Source organism: Condylura cristata, unplaced genomic scaffold, assembly GCF_000260355.1.
Source record: "Condylura cristata isolate star-nosed mole 26May11 unplaced genomic scaffold, ConCri1.0 scaffold00006, whole genome shotgun sequence".
Lineage (NCBI taxonomy): Eukaryota > Metazoa > Chordata > Mammalia > Eulipotyphla > Talpidae > Condylura > Condylura cristata.
Window position 1 is genome coordinate 4007490 of NW_004567107.1, and position 14888 is coordinate 4022377.

A 14888-nucleotide genomic window follows, 5' to 3' on the forward strand; every position below is an offset into this window, starting at 1 on the left:
CGGCTCCGGGGCCGCGGAGAGTGGCCTACGGGGGAGCCTCACCCTCGCGGCGGGAGGACGGAGGGAGCCGGTGCTGGCTGACTGAAGCCGCCGCTGTCTGCCTGGAGGGACTGAGGGGCCCAGAGCCCACGGCGCCCCTGGTCACCTCGGGGTCCCAGGTCTAGAGCCATGACCCGCGAGTGCGCGCCCCCGGCCCCGGGCGCGGGGCCTCCGCTGAGCGGCTCGGTGCTGGCAGAGGCGGCCGTGGTGTTCGCCATGGTGCTGAGCGTCCACGCCGCCGTCTGGGACCGGTACTCGTGGTGCGCCGTGGCCCTGGCGGTGCAGGCGTTCTACGTCCAGTACAAGTGGGACCGGCTGCTCCAGCAGGGAAGTGCGGTTTTCCAGTTCCGAATGTCCGCGAACAGTGGCCTGCTGCCCGCCTCCATGGTCATGCCTTTGCTCGGACTGGTCATGAAGGAGCGCTGCCAGGCTGCGGAGAACCCCTACTTCGAGCGCTTTGGAGTCGTGGTGGCGGCCACGGGCATGGCAGTGGCTCTCTTCTCGTCAGTGTTGGCCCTGGGCATCACTCGCCCAGTGCCCACCAACACTTGCGTCATCTCGGGCTTGGCCGGAGGCGTCATCATTTACATCATGAAGCACTCGCTGAGCGTGGGAGAGGTGATTGAGGTCCTGGAGGTCCTGCTGATCTTCGTCTACCTCAACATGATCCTGCTGTACTTGCTGCCCCGCTGCTTTACCCCGGGGGAGGCACTGCTGGTGCTGGGTGGCATCAGCTTCGTTCTCAACCAGCTCATCAAGCGCTCTCTGACGGTGGTGGAAAGCCAGGGGGACCCAGTGGACTTCTTCCTGCTGGTGGTGGTGGTGGGGATGGTGCTCATGGGCATCTTCTTCAGCACCCTCTTTGTCTTTATGGACTCAGCCACCTGGGCCTCCTCCATCTTCTTCCACCTCATGACCTGTGTGCTGGGCCTAGGTGTGGTCCTGCCATGGCTGCACCGGCTCATCCGCAGGAACCCCCTGCTCTGGCTTCTCCAGTTCCTCTTCCAGACGGACACTCGCATCTACCTCCTCGCCTACTGGTCTCTGCTGGCCACCCTGGCCTGCCTGGTGGTACTGTACCAGAATGCCAAGCGGTCATCTTCTGAGTCCAAGAAGCACCAGGCCCCCACTATAGCCCGGAAGTATTTCCACTTCATTGTGGTGGCCACCTACATCCCAGGTATCATCTTTGACCGGCCGCTGCTCTACGTGGCCGCCACCGTGTGTCTGGCAGTCTTCATCTTCCTGGAGTACGTGCGCTACTTCCGCATCAAGCCCCTGGGCCACACTCTGCGGAGCCTCCTGTCCCTCTTTCTGGATGAACGCGACAGCGGGCCGCTCATCCTGACGCACATCTACCTGCTCCTGGGCATGTCTCTTCCCGTTTGGCTGGTCCCCAGACCCTGCACGCAAAAAGGTAGCCTGGGGGGGGCAAGGGCCCTAGTCCCCTACGCGGGCGTCCTGGCAGTGGGGGTGGGAGATACAGTGGCCTCCATCTTCGGCAGCACCATCGGGGAAATACGCTGGCCTGGAACCAAAAAGACTTTTGAGGGCACCATGACGTCTATATTTGCTCAGATCATTTCTGTAGCTCTGATCTTAATCTTTGACAGTGGAGTGGACCTCAACTACAGTTATGCGTGGATTTTGGGGTCCATCAGCACGGTGTCCCTCTTAGAGGCATACACGACACAGATAGACAATCTCCTTTTGCCTCTCTACCTCCTGATACTGCTGATGGCCTAGCTGCTGTGCAGAAGCGAGGGGGAGCAGACACAGAGAGGATGCAGATGGGCCCCACAGTGGCCAGCCACTTGGGTGTGAAGAGCCAAGGAGTGAAAAGCAGATTTGATTTTTCAGTTGATTGAGATTCGAAATAAAAAATCAAAGCGCCCCTGGTTTTCATTTTACTGATATTTAAAAAGCAAACTGGCTTAAAGGACAGCACGACTCAAAGACCCAAGCGTGCGTCAGGGCCCACCCTGTGGTCCCCGGGGTGGGGGGGTCTTCAGTGGGCACTGGAGGGGGTCGAGCAATGGCTTGGTAACCCTCGGGACCTGGTGCCCAAACGATTGTGGTCAGAATCCTCTCTGACTGACTGTGGGTGAGCGGCTTGACCACTCTGAGCCCCAGTTCTCCAGACTGCAAAATGGGAGTAACAGCTCACACCTCCAGGGCTGTGAGGACCCGGGAGGTGAGGGGTGCGGAGTCTCCAGCCCGCCGGCCCACCCTGGGCGATCAGTAAGGGCAAGTCCCGTCCTCATCTCAGCAAAAACCCTGGCAAGCCAGGGGGGTTTATGCATGGTGGTTGGAGGCCAGAGTGACCTCTGCTCCCCTGCTTCATTTGGACCAGAACCCTAAAGGATAGTCTGTGCTCGTGGTTTGTCCCGTGAGAGCTAGTAAGCTGCAGGGGGGAGGTGGGACGGGCTCATTGCTTGCAGGAGACGGGGTCCAGCCTCACCTCACAATGCCTCTGTGGCTGCTGGCTGAGTGCTGCCGAAGGAGGGTGGCTGGGCCGCTCATGGCCCCGTTGAGACGGGTCTGTCTGTTCTCTTCACACGGAGTGAGCGCCGAGGGGCTGGCGGCCCTCCCTGACCGAGCTGCCTTGCTCTCCAGGAGGGCCACCACCTGTGCTGACTGCCTGGTTCCTCAGCACAACCCTGTGCCAGCCTGGAGGAATGGGTGAACGCTCCCCATCAGTGCCCGGGCAAGGTTCTCCCCACTTCTTACCTCACCTGGCAGGGAGTGGCCCAGTGGGCAGAGCGAGAACTTTGGCCCACCAAGGCCAGAAGCCAGGAGCAGAGCCCCAGGGAGCTCCTGCTGCTTCCCGCCAGCAGCCAGTCGCTGCCAAGTCCCTGCCTTTGAGGGAAGCACCGAGCATTCCTCTCGGGCAAAGGAGATTTAACAAGCCCACCCCCTCGGCCCCTCTGCAGCTGAGGGGGATCAGCGCCGGCTGTGCCTCGGGAGTGAGGGTCTGGGCTGGCCCTGGGCTCTGGGCCTTGGTTTATCTCCACATTGGGTCGGGGAAGAGCTAGAGATCGGGTTACAAACTGGTTTGGCTACCGCAGCCAGGTGGGAAATTCAGGGAATGGGACCAGGACAGGTGACCCCGAGGACACCTCTAGGGGAGTGCGGGCCGCTTCCTTCAAGGAAACTTAGAAGCCTGGCTCCGCAGATGACATCTCCCAATTTTAAAATGTTTTTCAGAAAACTCTTGAGGCCCAGACTGAACACATCTGTGGCCTGGAATCAGCCAGTGACACGCCCCTTGCTAGCAGCGTCTGGGCCGGCCCCCAGCTAAGCAGGTGCATCCCAAGTAGGAGGGACCATGGGAGGCAAGTCGGGTCCTTTGAGGGTGCAAGTGGGCCCCGAGATGGGGCTTCAGCCCAGAACCAGAACTCAGGACCCCGGGCTCCACCCCCGTCTCCTTCCCCGCCCCTCCAAGCAGGGATGCAGAGCACTATCCCCGCTCTGGGTCAGGCCGACCTCTCTGCAGGAAGGTCATGGGGCCTGGCTGGCACTCAGCCTGCCCACGTCTCCGCGGCTTCCTCTCGCACGCAGAGAGCTGAGCTCACCTGCTGGGAGGCCCATGGGTGGGAGGATGGCACTCCTGGCACCATGAATGCCCACTAAGTGGCAATTACTGTGCTGCAAGTCAGGCTGGCCTCCCCAGCAGGGCTGCATGGGAAAGAAAGACCTAGAAGGTACATTCAGAGATGGTTTTTATTGTCTTGTCCTGTAATCATCAGTACAAGGAGAGAAGGGCGAGAGCGGCAGAGAAGCTGGGGGGGGCGCTTTGTGGTGGGGGGGCGCTGTGTGGTGGGGGGGGCACTCTATGTGAGGAGCAGAGGCGGAGGCAGGGTCTTCGAAAATCAGGCTCCAGCCCAGGCCCTGCTTCCGCGTGGAGCCGACCAGCTGCAGGGCCCAGGGTCTCAGACGCCAGAGCAGGAAGCCCGGAGAGAGCTGCCACCTCAGCTGCAGCCTGGCGGGGGCCACGGGCCACATGCTCCTCCCCTGCAGGGGCCTTAGGTGTACAGGGAGGGGAAGGGCAGCTCTGCTGTTGGCTGGAGCCTGCAGGGACAGCGGAGATGACCCTGAGATGCAGCACCGCTGTGCCCGGCCGGGACCGCTTCAGGACGCTGTCCAGACGCCCGCACCTTGCCACCTACCAGTTGTCGGGGCTCCAGACGGTGCCCGAGGCCTCCATGAGGTGGAAAGTGTAGGCATGTCGTGAGCGGCCTGACAGGTTCCGCTCACTCTTGTGGACCACTTCCCCATGGATGAGGACCACGGCCCCTGCGGGACGCAAGAGGCGAGGAGCACCCAGCCCCGCACCACCTCAGGGCGGCGGACGGCCACCTCCCTGCCTGTCTGCGCCACTCCTGGCCTGCTAGCCCGGGCTGCTGCGGGCTCCCGGGGGTCAGGCTCCACCGGCTGCGGCCCGGGCTCCCTTGGGTGCGCCCAGAACCCGCCAAGTCTGCGCCCCGTACTGCGCTGGGCACACCCCGCAGAGTCTGAGGGAACCTGAGTTGTCTGAATGGCAAGGGGTACACTTGCGGCGGCTCCAGGCACCCATCGTCTGCCCTCTGTGTATCTCCCCACTTGACAGTGGGGGAAACTGAGGCTCAATTCTGCTATTTACCCTAAGAGAGCCCCTCCGGAGTCTGGACCCCCGCCCGACTGATCCGGAGACCCTCCGTTGGGCCAGCGCCTCTCCCGCCACCCCCCTCCCCTCATTCTGTGGCCCACAGGATTGAGCTGGGTGGTCACACCACAGGTGCGGCCTCCTGCCCTCTGGGCCGCCCACCTACCTCTCTGCACAGGTGCAGGCACAAAGAGGTGGTCATCCCGGGCTGGCTCCACCCCCAGGAAGCTGGTGCCCGTCACTGAGCCCGCGGGTGCCCGGACCATCCTTCTGGACACTCCACCTGCGGGCCCAGGCCCAGGTGAAGCCTCTACCCCCCTTTCTTCTGAGTCCGTCTGGGGGGTGGGAGACACAGGTGTCCTCACCAGTGTGGGAGCCGGGGATGAACCAGAGGCAGCCGTTCTCCAGCGTGGCGTCCTCCAGCGCGATCCACAGGCCCAGCACCCGGCCCAGGGGCTCCGTGTACAGGAAGGAGGCGTCCTGGTGAGCCGTGACTGGGACGCCGCCTGGGCGTGAGCAGCTGGCCTTCCTCCCTGGGCCCCGTCTCTGGGCCCTCCAGGCCCAGCCTCCCACCATCCGTTAGACTCTCACACCTCCTGGCCCGGATACCCTGGGCAGGAGACGGAACCTTTTGAAACTTCCACTTCCTAAGCCATCAAGCGGCCCCATGGTAGACCCGCTTCATGGGGTGACTGGAGGGAGCCGTGAGATGCTGAGTGGAAAGGGCCCGTTACGGCACCCTGCTAGCCAGGGCCGAGCCCCCGTGGGCGCTGTGCGAGCCCCCAGTGAGACCAGGAGGGGGCCCCGCGGGGGACAGAGCACACCTTCACCTCCTGGCCCCTCCCTGTGACACTGGGGCCCGCCAGGACGACGGAGCCAGTGAACAAAGGACCGCAGTCCTCTCCCCCGCCAACCCCCCGCGGGAAAGCTGTTTGCTAAGCACCCAGCTGAAGGGGGACTTGACTCTGGAGGACGGTGTCCTAATGTCGGGGCCTCAAAGGATTTGGAGGAGTGACGAGTGGAAGTGGGGGTCCTGGACCCGGGTCATCGCTCAGGGCCACCCTTGCCCTGAATAGTGGGGAGAAAGGGGCCTCTGGGGGCGGCCCATTTGGGTTCATGCGAGGAAGGAAAGAACTGCCTGCAAGGTGGTGAGCTCCCCATCACCGGAGGTATTTAAGCAAAGGTGGAGAACTGCCCACGGAGAAGGCTGCAAAGGATAACTGTACATCTGGTGGGGTTTGGAATTAGATCAGCCACTGCTAGGCGAAGATAGTGGTCCAGCAAACTGGTTGAAAATACAGATTCTGGGGCCTCCCAGGTGGTGCAGGGGTTGAGGTCTTGGCTCTATGAAGCTGTCTGCAGCCAACTACAGCCTGAGTTCAACCCCCGGCAGGGAGCTGACCCACATGGCGCAGCAGACCTCACCTGCTCCCCGCTGCTCCCCTCAGCAGTGAACTTCAGTAGATCCACGTGTTCTGCTCCCCACCCTGTCTCTGGTGAATCCTCTCACACCTCGCACGTCTGTCCTATACCCAATTCTTGTATAAATAAAAAAAAATTCCCAGCCCTGGCACCCCTACTGACTCAAGAAATGGGGTCCAGGTGTCTGTTTTTAACCAGCCAGGAGTTTCAGCCAGGTCCAGAACCCACTGTGCCAAGACTCCAGGACACCTCCCAGTCCTCAGCTGCAGACGGGTGGGAGGCGCCCCCACAGCCCAGGCCCTCTGACACCCCAGCACAGGCTCACCCCCTCCCTCTGAAGACCCGGCAACCCCTCTGGCCCCACATCTCCCACCACGGCCGTGGCTGGGCCTGCTCCCGGCTCACCTTCGCCACCAAGGTGCGGTTGCTGCAAGGAAGGAAGCAGCCAGTAAGGCCAGGCACTCGGGGAGCGGAGGCCCACTCTGGCTTGTGGCATGCTCTTCCCTGGCACCTGTGGTCACCTCCAAGGGCTGCACGTTAGCACCCAGCCGTCAGGCAACCGCTGGGATCCAGGGCCAGGAGGGCTGAGACACAAAACTACCCACAGGGCAGCAGGCCCAGCCTGTCCCGCGGCCCTAACGACGCAGCCAGAGCTGGGCCTTGAAATCCAGGGGCGGTATTTCGTCAGGGAAGGAAGGAGTCCAAGGGATCCCCTTCCCCCCTCCCGGAAGTACCAGCTGCCTAAGCCAGGGGAGACTAATTTTACATGTTGTTCCCCAACTTGCAAGTAAACCTGCCCCTGGGAAGCAGAGGCTGGCAGGGCGAGGCGCTCACCTTGAAGATGTACATGCTCTGCACCACCACGGGCATCTGGAGACCCAGGCTTCTGACCAGGGCCTGGGAGGAGCACAGGTTGCGTGACCTTCGCGTGGCCGCCTGTCCCTTCACGTCCGGCCCGGCCCACACCCACACCTGTGCTCACCTGCACCTTCGGGGAGTGTGTGACACGCCTGAAGACAGGGTCGTGGGCGTGCAGAGCTGCAGGACAGAGGTGGGCTGATGGGCAGTCCCCAGCCCCCACGCGCCCCGTGGCACCCAGCACCAGCCTCTCCCACGTGCCCTCCCGTGCAGTCGGTGTCCCCTGTGGTGAGCTGAAAGTTCTCTGCCTTTATAGCCGAGTGATGCTCCCACCTGCACCCACCTTCCCACGACCGTACGACCGTAGCCCTGACCTGTAACCATCTGGGAGCTCCCTGGAGCCCTGACTGGAAGGGGCCCCTCACTTTGCCACTTTGACTGTGACATGGAGGGACCAGCTCTCCAGACACAGCCATAGCCCAGGTGGCCCGGTCGGGGTGGCCGCTCTGACCACTGTTTGCATTATTGCTACTATAGAAAGCAAGGGTTGGGCACGCTGAATCCCACTGGACGGCGCCTGAGAGTGGTCTTGCTGGTAAATTTGAGGTCCCGTGGTGTCCGCGCTGTTTTTATGACGCTGCAGTGTGTAACTTGAAGCTTAAAAATAAGCAGCCTCTTGCCACCAACATGGAGCCCCGGTGGGGTGGGAGGTTGCTGGGAACGGCATTTGGCTGGAAGGCTGAGTCCATGACTGTTACTGTGGGCTCTCTGGAACCAGGGGGGCCCACAGCTCTCAGAACTGAAGGTGTTTGGGCTGGCATGAAACGGAGATGTGATTCTATGCACTAAACAAAGGCAGGCACAGTGCCTCCTGGTGGTGAAGAGGATAAACTGCAGCCTCCTGGGGGCGGACGCATTCCCATGGAAACAGCAGGGGGGGGGGCACCACATCCCTGCTCAGGCTGCAGGACATCATGCCGTGCATCATGCCGTGTCCCTCTAGGACTGACACTTACTGGAAAAGCCAATAAATATATGTGAATTCCTTCTCTTGTTAAAAAGAAAAGCAGCTACCAGATAAATGATATAAGATCCTGGGGGGACCGGGATTTCTAGCTTGCTTTGGGGTCTCATCAACATGTGAACGCTTCTTAAGGAGGTCCAGGAAGCAGCAAGACCCAGGAGGCCTCGTGCCGCAGGCCTGGACCATCCCCAGGCCAAGCATGGAAAGCTGAGGGCCCACGCATGCCACCTCTGTGGGAGGGTGCTCAGGGGGACCCCACTTCCCAGTGCCATGTCATGAGACTGGCATCACGAGATACAGAAGTGCCATTTGCCACTGACTTCCTGTAGGCACTGGAGACACCCGCACTGCTCTTCAGGCCTCAGTTTCCCCACTCCCCTTCCCCTGGACTCCTCCTTACCATGGCCGATTTTATTAATGGCTTTCTCTGGAGGCACCAGGAAATTTCCTGTGGCACAGGAACAGGGTGAAATAGGGATGGTCGGAGCCAGCCTTCCACCTCCCATGGGCACTGTGCCTCAGCACCCTCCCCACGGGGGCAGATGCCCAAGCCCAGCCCCCTCGCCCCCCACCACTTGGGCCCAACTCCAAACCTTTCTGGTCAAAAACGCCTTTCTCAAAAAAGAACCGAATCTTGTCACCACTACTCAAGAAGTAGTCTGCGCTGCCCTGTGGGAAGGGGACATCAGAGGGGCTGAGAGAACATCCCGGGGCCAGAGCCGGGCATGGCAGAGGCCAGAGGACTCAGAGGGTCCCACCCAGGAGGCCACGGAACGGGGGCACCCCCTGCCCCATCCACTGAGGCACACCGTGGACGGGAGCCCATGTGGCAGGGGCACACACAGCAGGAAGCCTGAGGCGTGGAATTTCTTAGAAACAAAATCACGTGATTTGGACACTTGCTAGTATTGGGGTTTAGACACAGCACAAAAATCAAGCAGGCCTGCCTCCGGGGAGGGAGCCTTGGGCCACTGGTTTCACCTCCCGAAGCTTCACTTTCCTCATGGGTTAAAGGAGACTAAAAGGACTGTTGGAGGCTTCAGGAGAGACCAGTCTTAGAGCCGTCGAGGGCGCACACCCCGAGCTTTGAGGGCGTACACCCCGAGATTAACTGCCTGGGGCCTGAGCCAGACTGCCAGTGACGCGCTGTGTGACCTTGGTCACGTCACCCACCTTCTTGAAGAACATAGACGCGGTAGTTGTCTCTTAGAGCGGGGTGATAGGGATGACATGCCACTCCGAAGGCACTAGAACAGTCCCTGGATGTACTCAGTGCCACACGAGCACCTGCTTTTATTAATGTCACGGGGCCCGTCTCAGATGGACAAATGCAGCTATTCCTCTGCTGTTTCCGTATCCCCTCCTGGGTTTTAACGTCACGTCTGATGTGTCTTAGCACCCTGAGGAAGTGAAGCTCCCGGAAGGTGCCCGTGTCTTCCTCGTGGCTCACAACCCTACCCACGTCTCCCTGCCTTGCTGCGTGGTGGCCCCGACCTGGGCTCCCCAAGTGGGAGCCCCCCTCCGCTGTGGCCTGCAACCTGCCAGCCTTTTCAAAGCCCGTCCCACCGAAAACGGAAAGTTGTGGCTTCCCGCCCCCTCCTCCACATCCGTGGCCCTCGGCAGGATCAAGGTGCGAGAACAAGTCAGGGGAGCACTGAGACAGCCCCAGAGGCAACACACTGAACACGATCTTGTAGAGAGCTCATTCACCAGAGCCAGTGAGGGGCCGACCGGCTGAAAGAAGGCCCAGAGCCCCACGCCCCGGGCAGTGAGGAACACTGCAGAAGGCTCACAGATCAGGCACAACAGGTTCTCAGGGCACCGCGGAGTCTGCCAGACAGCGGGCTGTCCGGCTCCGGGCAAGCGCCCCCTGCGTGCCGCACTGTGCAGCGGGTCACAACAGCAGGCCCCGGGTGTTTTATTCTCGGCGCCTCACTGGACGAGGAAGCCAAAAGTGGCCTCCTGGCGGGGGCTGTGGTCTGGAATGTGCACATCCCCCAGCCTGCGTGTGCTGTCTCTGGCACAGCAGGACGGGCCCAGGAGGCTCACCTGGGTCTCCGCGGGCCCAGCCTGAGGGACTAGGGGATGTGCAATGCGCCCCGATGGACACCCCATCTGGGGGGCTTCTGCCTTGCACCCTGAGGTGTCAGGACAGGCTCTGGCCACCCACCCAAGTTGGTATGAAAGGACCAGAAAATGAACGAGTGCACGAATGAGTGGGTACAAATGACTGTTCCATGTTAGAGGCACCGGGGCCTTTTTTCGAGTTTGCTGGTAGTGGCAGAGCTATGCCCTAGGCAGTGCATCCTCCCTGATGCCCACCAGCCACTGGTGAGATTTGTTTCGTTATTTATCGCTTCACTTAAAGTCATAGTTTCTGAGAGTCTACGGATGATGCTAGCGAGGACTCACTGTAACTCACGAGAACGGTGGGGTTAGCTCAAGGGCGCACTGGGCAGGTCACTGATCTCTTCCTCTAATGCCTACTTCAGTCTTTCATAACACCAGTGCGGGAGGGGGTTAAGGGGCGCCTGGCACTCTAACCCCGACAGGCAGGCTCCTTCTACCTCCTCCCCAGCCTGCTGGTCTCGGAGTTCTCAGAAGGCTGCTTCGGGGTCAGAGGATGGCCCCTTCGCTCCTCGGAGCTTCTGAGTGACCCGTCCTGGGCACAGGAGCCTGACTCTACTTTCCCTCAAAGGGCTGAAGGACACTCAGCTAGGGCACGTTCCCCTCCGAGTCTGCCGGCCAGGCTTCGGGCCCTGTCATCCCCTCTCCGGCCGGCAGAGGGCAGGAGCTCCCCGGCCGGTGTGCGCCCGCTACTGCGGTGGGCGGGGTCTGGGAGGCAGGTGGGGTGAATGAACTGCCCAAGCCATCTACTTTTGACGGCCCAAGTCTCGGTGTAAGGGTGGGGTCCACTAGGTCACCTGCGGGGTGGGGGTGGGGGACAGCAGTTTCTAGTCTCCTTGGGGGCTAAGATTTATACCCTGGAGCCCCTTAGAATCTCTGGGCTCCTTCGGGGTTGCTGGCCACACTGGAGAACGCCTTAGGAAGCTCAGGCCAGGGGAACCTGTGTCAGATCTAAGTCCAACACAAGTGGCAACCTGGGGCAAGGGAGTCCAGCCCCGTCCCCCACCTGCCCAGGAGGGGCACGGATTCGCAGTGAAGGTGGAAATGCATGTACAGGGCAATAGGCCTAGAGCAGGCTGGCCCAGGCAGGCTCTGGGGCCCGACGCCTTATCAGAGAGAACAAACCCAGGGCCTTAGGCCCCTCCCAGGCTGCCACTCTGGCTGGAGCTGAGCCCCCCATCAAAGAACAGATGCCCCTCTCCCCTGCACCAGCCACCCACCTGGGCTTGCAGCTGCTCATCTTCCTGGGTGGAAAATACCGTGCGGCAGTGGAGAGGGACGTCCATCTCAGCCATGATCTCGCCGACCCGCTGGCGCAAAGCCGCACACTCGGCTGCAGACAAGAACCCCTCCAGCACCAGGTACCCGTCCTCCCGGAACTGCAGGCAGGAACGAGACTCAGGCTTCCTTTAGGAGATCACCCCGGATCCGCAGCTGCGGGGCCGTGACAACTGTCCTGTCGGGGCTCTGCTCCCTCCCCACCCTGAGCACCCAGCCAGGCGCCTTCAGAGTTGGCTTGAAGGAAGGTTGGGGGGGAGTGGGGCTGAGGGGTCCCCTCCCTTTCCCCCCAGCGGGCTTGATGGAAAGGCAACCTCATTCTCTTATTCAACGAACACTGACTGACCGTCCACTGTGTTCGGACATGGTTTCGGGAGCAGGAGATACCTTGACAGCCAAGCCCATCACCACGCCCCCTCTCGGGGACTCAGTCCAGCGACAGTGTAGTGACAGGTGACACAGGTGGACATGCCAGCACAGCGCTGCGTGCAAGGAGGGCAAGAGCGGGCGAGAGACCCAAAGGCAGAAGCAGCCAGTGGCCACCGGGCCGGGAGGGTGAGGGTCTGAGGAGGCCTGGCCTAGGAGGAAGCATCCGTCAGTCCGTAGGGTCACAGGAACCAACAGGGCAGGGGCATTCTCGCCTCTGGGGGCGCAAGGGGGTACCTCTCAGCACTGCAGAGCTGTCGCAGCCACCGCAGCCTGGGCTCCATCCCCGGCCAGGGAGTGACCCACCGGGCGGGGCGCAGCAGACCTCTTCAGTCTCCCCGCTGCTCCCCTCAGCAGTGGATATAGTGGATCTGTCTGTCCTGCTCTCTGGTGGATCCTCTCACCCCACCCCGCTATACCCCAACTCTTATATGTATAATTTTTTTTTAATTTTTTAAAAAATTATTTTATTTTATTTATTTATTTTTTATTTTTTTAAAAGATGTATTTATTTGTACATACAGAACTGGGGTACAGGCCAGAGGCTCAGGGGCGGTGAGAGGATTCACCAGAGACAGAGCGGGGAGCAGAACAGGCAAATCGACAAAGTACATTGCTGAGGGGAGCAGCGGGCGGTCAGGAGAGGTCTGCCGCGCCATGTGGTCACCTGCGGGGCAGGCAGGAATCCAACTCATGCGGAAGCGGCTTTAGCTTCTCAGCGCTGCGCTTTAACCCGTTGCGCCACCAGGGAGGGCCAATAATTTTTTTTTTTTTAAAGAAAGTGAAAGGGAGCAGGAAGCCTGAGGCCCTGAGCTCTGGAGGGACACGGGCCCGGGGACTGGCCAGGCGGGAGCTGGGCTTTCCCAGAGTGCCCAGGCAGCCAGAGGGGGTTAGCACACGGCTTCTTCTGACTCACTGCAGCCCTGAGGTAACTACACTGAGGTAACTAAGATGCAGAAGAGAAAGAAGATCTGCATTTCTGCTTACAGAGCAGTATACAGTCAATCTCAGCAGGGACACTGCATGACCCTTCTCGTCATCACTGTGAAGTGTCTGATTTCAGGGGACCATTTCTACCCCCACCCCGTGGATGCCCAGTTCTGGCTTCAGCACAGGACGCTGGGCGCTCGCCACCCCAGCCCGGGCTGCTCTGCCTCTGAGCTGCCATGCAGGCTAGAAACGTAATGCCCGTGTCTGCGTCGGCCTCCAGCCTCCTGGGCAGGTGGGTCACCCGCAGCAAAAATGCCCTTGGCCTGCACACTGCAAGGCCTTCTCTTGAGACTGGCAAACAGGGGCAAAGCTGTACACCGGGGTGTTCACTGAGCCTTGTCGGCAGGCTGGGGCCCAACAGATTTGGTCAGTAAGTATGCTTTATGTTCCTGGACCAGCATAGCCAGAAGTCCTGTGCAGACGAGACCACTGACCCGGGAATCTGCTCCGAGACACCAGCGCTGTGAGATCTGGGGCCGGCGTTCTCTCCTCCGACCTCAGACTACCAAGTGGGGGAGAGCAGGGTGCCCCCTTCACAGCACATGGCAAGCACTTGATAAGCAGTGGGAATCACAATGGCTCTTTTAGAAGATTCCAGGGCTTTTTACCAAAGTGTTAGCTCTCAGTGTTGCATTTATGGGTGGTTTTAATGCTCTGCTTCGAGCTTTTTTTTTTTAATTGATTTATTTATGCACGCAAAAACTGGGGTGCAGGCCAGAGGTGCGGGGCAGTAAAAGGGTTCACAGAGACAGACTGGGGAGCAGGACAGGCAGATCCACGGAAACACACTGCTGAGGGGAGCAGCGGGGAGACAGGAGAGGTCTGCTGCGCCCTGTGGGTCACTCCCTGGCTGGGCAATGAACTCCTGCTGCAGTGGCCTCGGACAGCTTCCCAGTGCTGGGCTTTAACCTGCTGCACCACCAGGGAGGGCCCTGCTCTGAGCTTGTCCATAACCTTCTGCATTTTCTCTTGCCATCAGGAACAAACAAGGTCATGTTTTTAAAACGTCTGTGTGGCAGTGATTCCCGGGAGTTAGCCCTTCCTGTTGGGACACAGGCAGGAGCCTGGCTGGCTGGAGGGGCGGTCCCTTCCCCCACCCGCCCCTCGCTGCCTCCCCCTCCCCAGCCGGGACTGGAGACCAGTTTTGGTCACACACACAAGCCCGCCCCACCCTAGGTCCTGTGGCCAGGACGCCCCTGGCTGAGCTTGCGGAAGTTGGAGGCCACAGCTGGAAATCCATCCCTCTGGGCTAAAGTTTCCTCTTCTGTAAAGTGGGAGGGGATGGGGTAGAGTCGGAGCAGGGAACTCCCAGGGGTCTGGGGGGGGGGCTCCCATTCCATCTGGCCTCCCACCTGCAGGCCCCTACCTTCTGGAGCTGCGTGGGGCTCAGGCTGGCCATGAGGGCGGCAGGGCTCACGAAGGCTGTGCACCAAGGTTGGAGATGGGGGAAGTTCAGGAGGAGTGGCCAGAGCCACTGGGTGGCCACAGAGGACTTAACCCTTTCCTAGCCAGAGAAAACCCCATCCAGCCTTGGCCCCTCCAGCCCCCAGTGTGCACATGCCTGCCTGTGCCCCCACAAGCTGGGCCCCCTGTGAGTTGGACCCCAGGAGCTTCCCTGCTGGCCCTCACTTTTGGCTCCCGCCCAGCCTCAAAGTGGGTCAGTTCCCTGCTAATCCAGGATCAGCGCTTCCTGGTGGCCATCTTTTAACTGCTCCCCCACCCATTCTTCCCAGAACCACCCCCAGCCGGGGCGGCTCACTTGGGGGCAAGGCGTGTCCTGCCCAGTGTCACCACTGACCTGTCCCGTCTGCCCCTCACAGACCTTGATGGAGGATTAAAAAGTCACTGCCTGGACACAGGCACCAAATCCTGGAGGGGAGCTGCAGGGCAGATCTGGGGGACCAGCACATCTGCCTGCAGTGGGTTTGCGTCCCCAAGGTAGAGAACTGCCAGGGCCCCTCCCAGCTGGTCCTGATGGCCAGGTCCTGGGGGGAGAACTGGAGTGTCTGTCAGTCTGCAGCTGGGGAAAGGTAGGAGAGGACACCTCCGGGAGGCAGGCCCAGAGGCCACGCTGCCCAG

General features: G+C 60.8%; 2 protein-coding genes across 4 annotated transcripts; one reads left to right on the forward strand and one right to left on the reverse strand.

Moving 5' to 3' along the window:
• The first annotated feature begins 8 nt into the window (after positions 1-8).
• DOLK (dolichol kinase) lies at positions 9-1936 on the forward strand. Its single transcript, XM_004677263.2, has one exon. The coding sequence runs from the start codon at positions 169-171 to the stop codon at positions 1783-1785; it is 1617 nt and encodes a 538-aa protein (XP_004677320.1). The 5' UTR covers positions 9-168; the 3' UTR covers positions 1786-1936.
• Positions 1937-3763: 1827 nt separating this feature from the next.
• PHYHD1 (phytanoyl-CoA dioxygenase domain containing 1) lies at positions 3764-14224 on the reverse strand. 3 transcript variants are annotated; one of them, XM_004677265.2, is made up of 11 exons: positions 14176-14224; positions 11336-11494; positions 8582-8657; positions 8389-8436; positions 7089-7144; positions 6941-7003; positions 6512-6533; positions 5050-5178; positions 4851-4967; positions 4209-4335; positions 3764-4110 (listed from the first exon to the last, which is right to left on the reverse strand). In XM_004677265.2, exons 1-11 carry the CDS (start codon positions 14206-14208, stop codon positions 4065-4067), a joined length of 876 nt encoding a protein of 291 aa, XP_004677322.1. In that variant the 5' UTR covers positions 14209-14224; the 3' UTR covers positions 3764-4064. The 3 variants fall into 3 exon arrangements, with proteins under 3 accessions (XP_004677322.1, XP_012577086.1, XP_012577087.1); XM_012721632.1 differs by lacking the exon at positions 14176-14224 and adding an exon at positions 11781-12111; XM_012721633.1 differs by lacking the exon at positions 8389-8436.
• Between the last annotated feature and the right edge of the window lie 664 nt (positions 14225-14888).

What these genes read in the sequence shown, in the direction of transcription:
- DOLK (XM_004677263.2), top strand. Translation starts at nt 169, where the DNA reads ATGACCCGCGAGTGCGCGCCCCCGGCCCCGGGCGCGGGGCCTCCGCTG.
- PHYHD1 (XM_004677265.2), bottom strand. Translation starts at nt 14,208, where the DNA reads ATGGCCAGCCTGAGCCCCACGCAGCTCCAGAAG. An exon ending in CATTAATAAAATCGGCCATG is followed by an intron (nt 7,145 to 8,388) that starts GTAAGGAGGAGT and finishes TCTGTCCTGCAG; the next exon opens with CTCTGCACGCCCACGACCCT. An exon ending in AGAGCATGTACATCTTCAAG is followed by an intron (nt 6,534 to 6,940) that starts GTGAGCGCCTCG and finishes CCTTCCTTGCAG; the next exon opens with CAACCGCACCTTGGTGGCGA.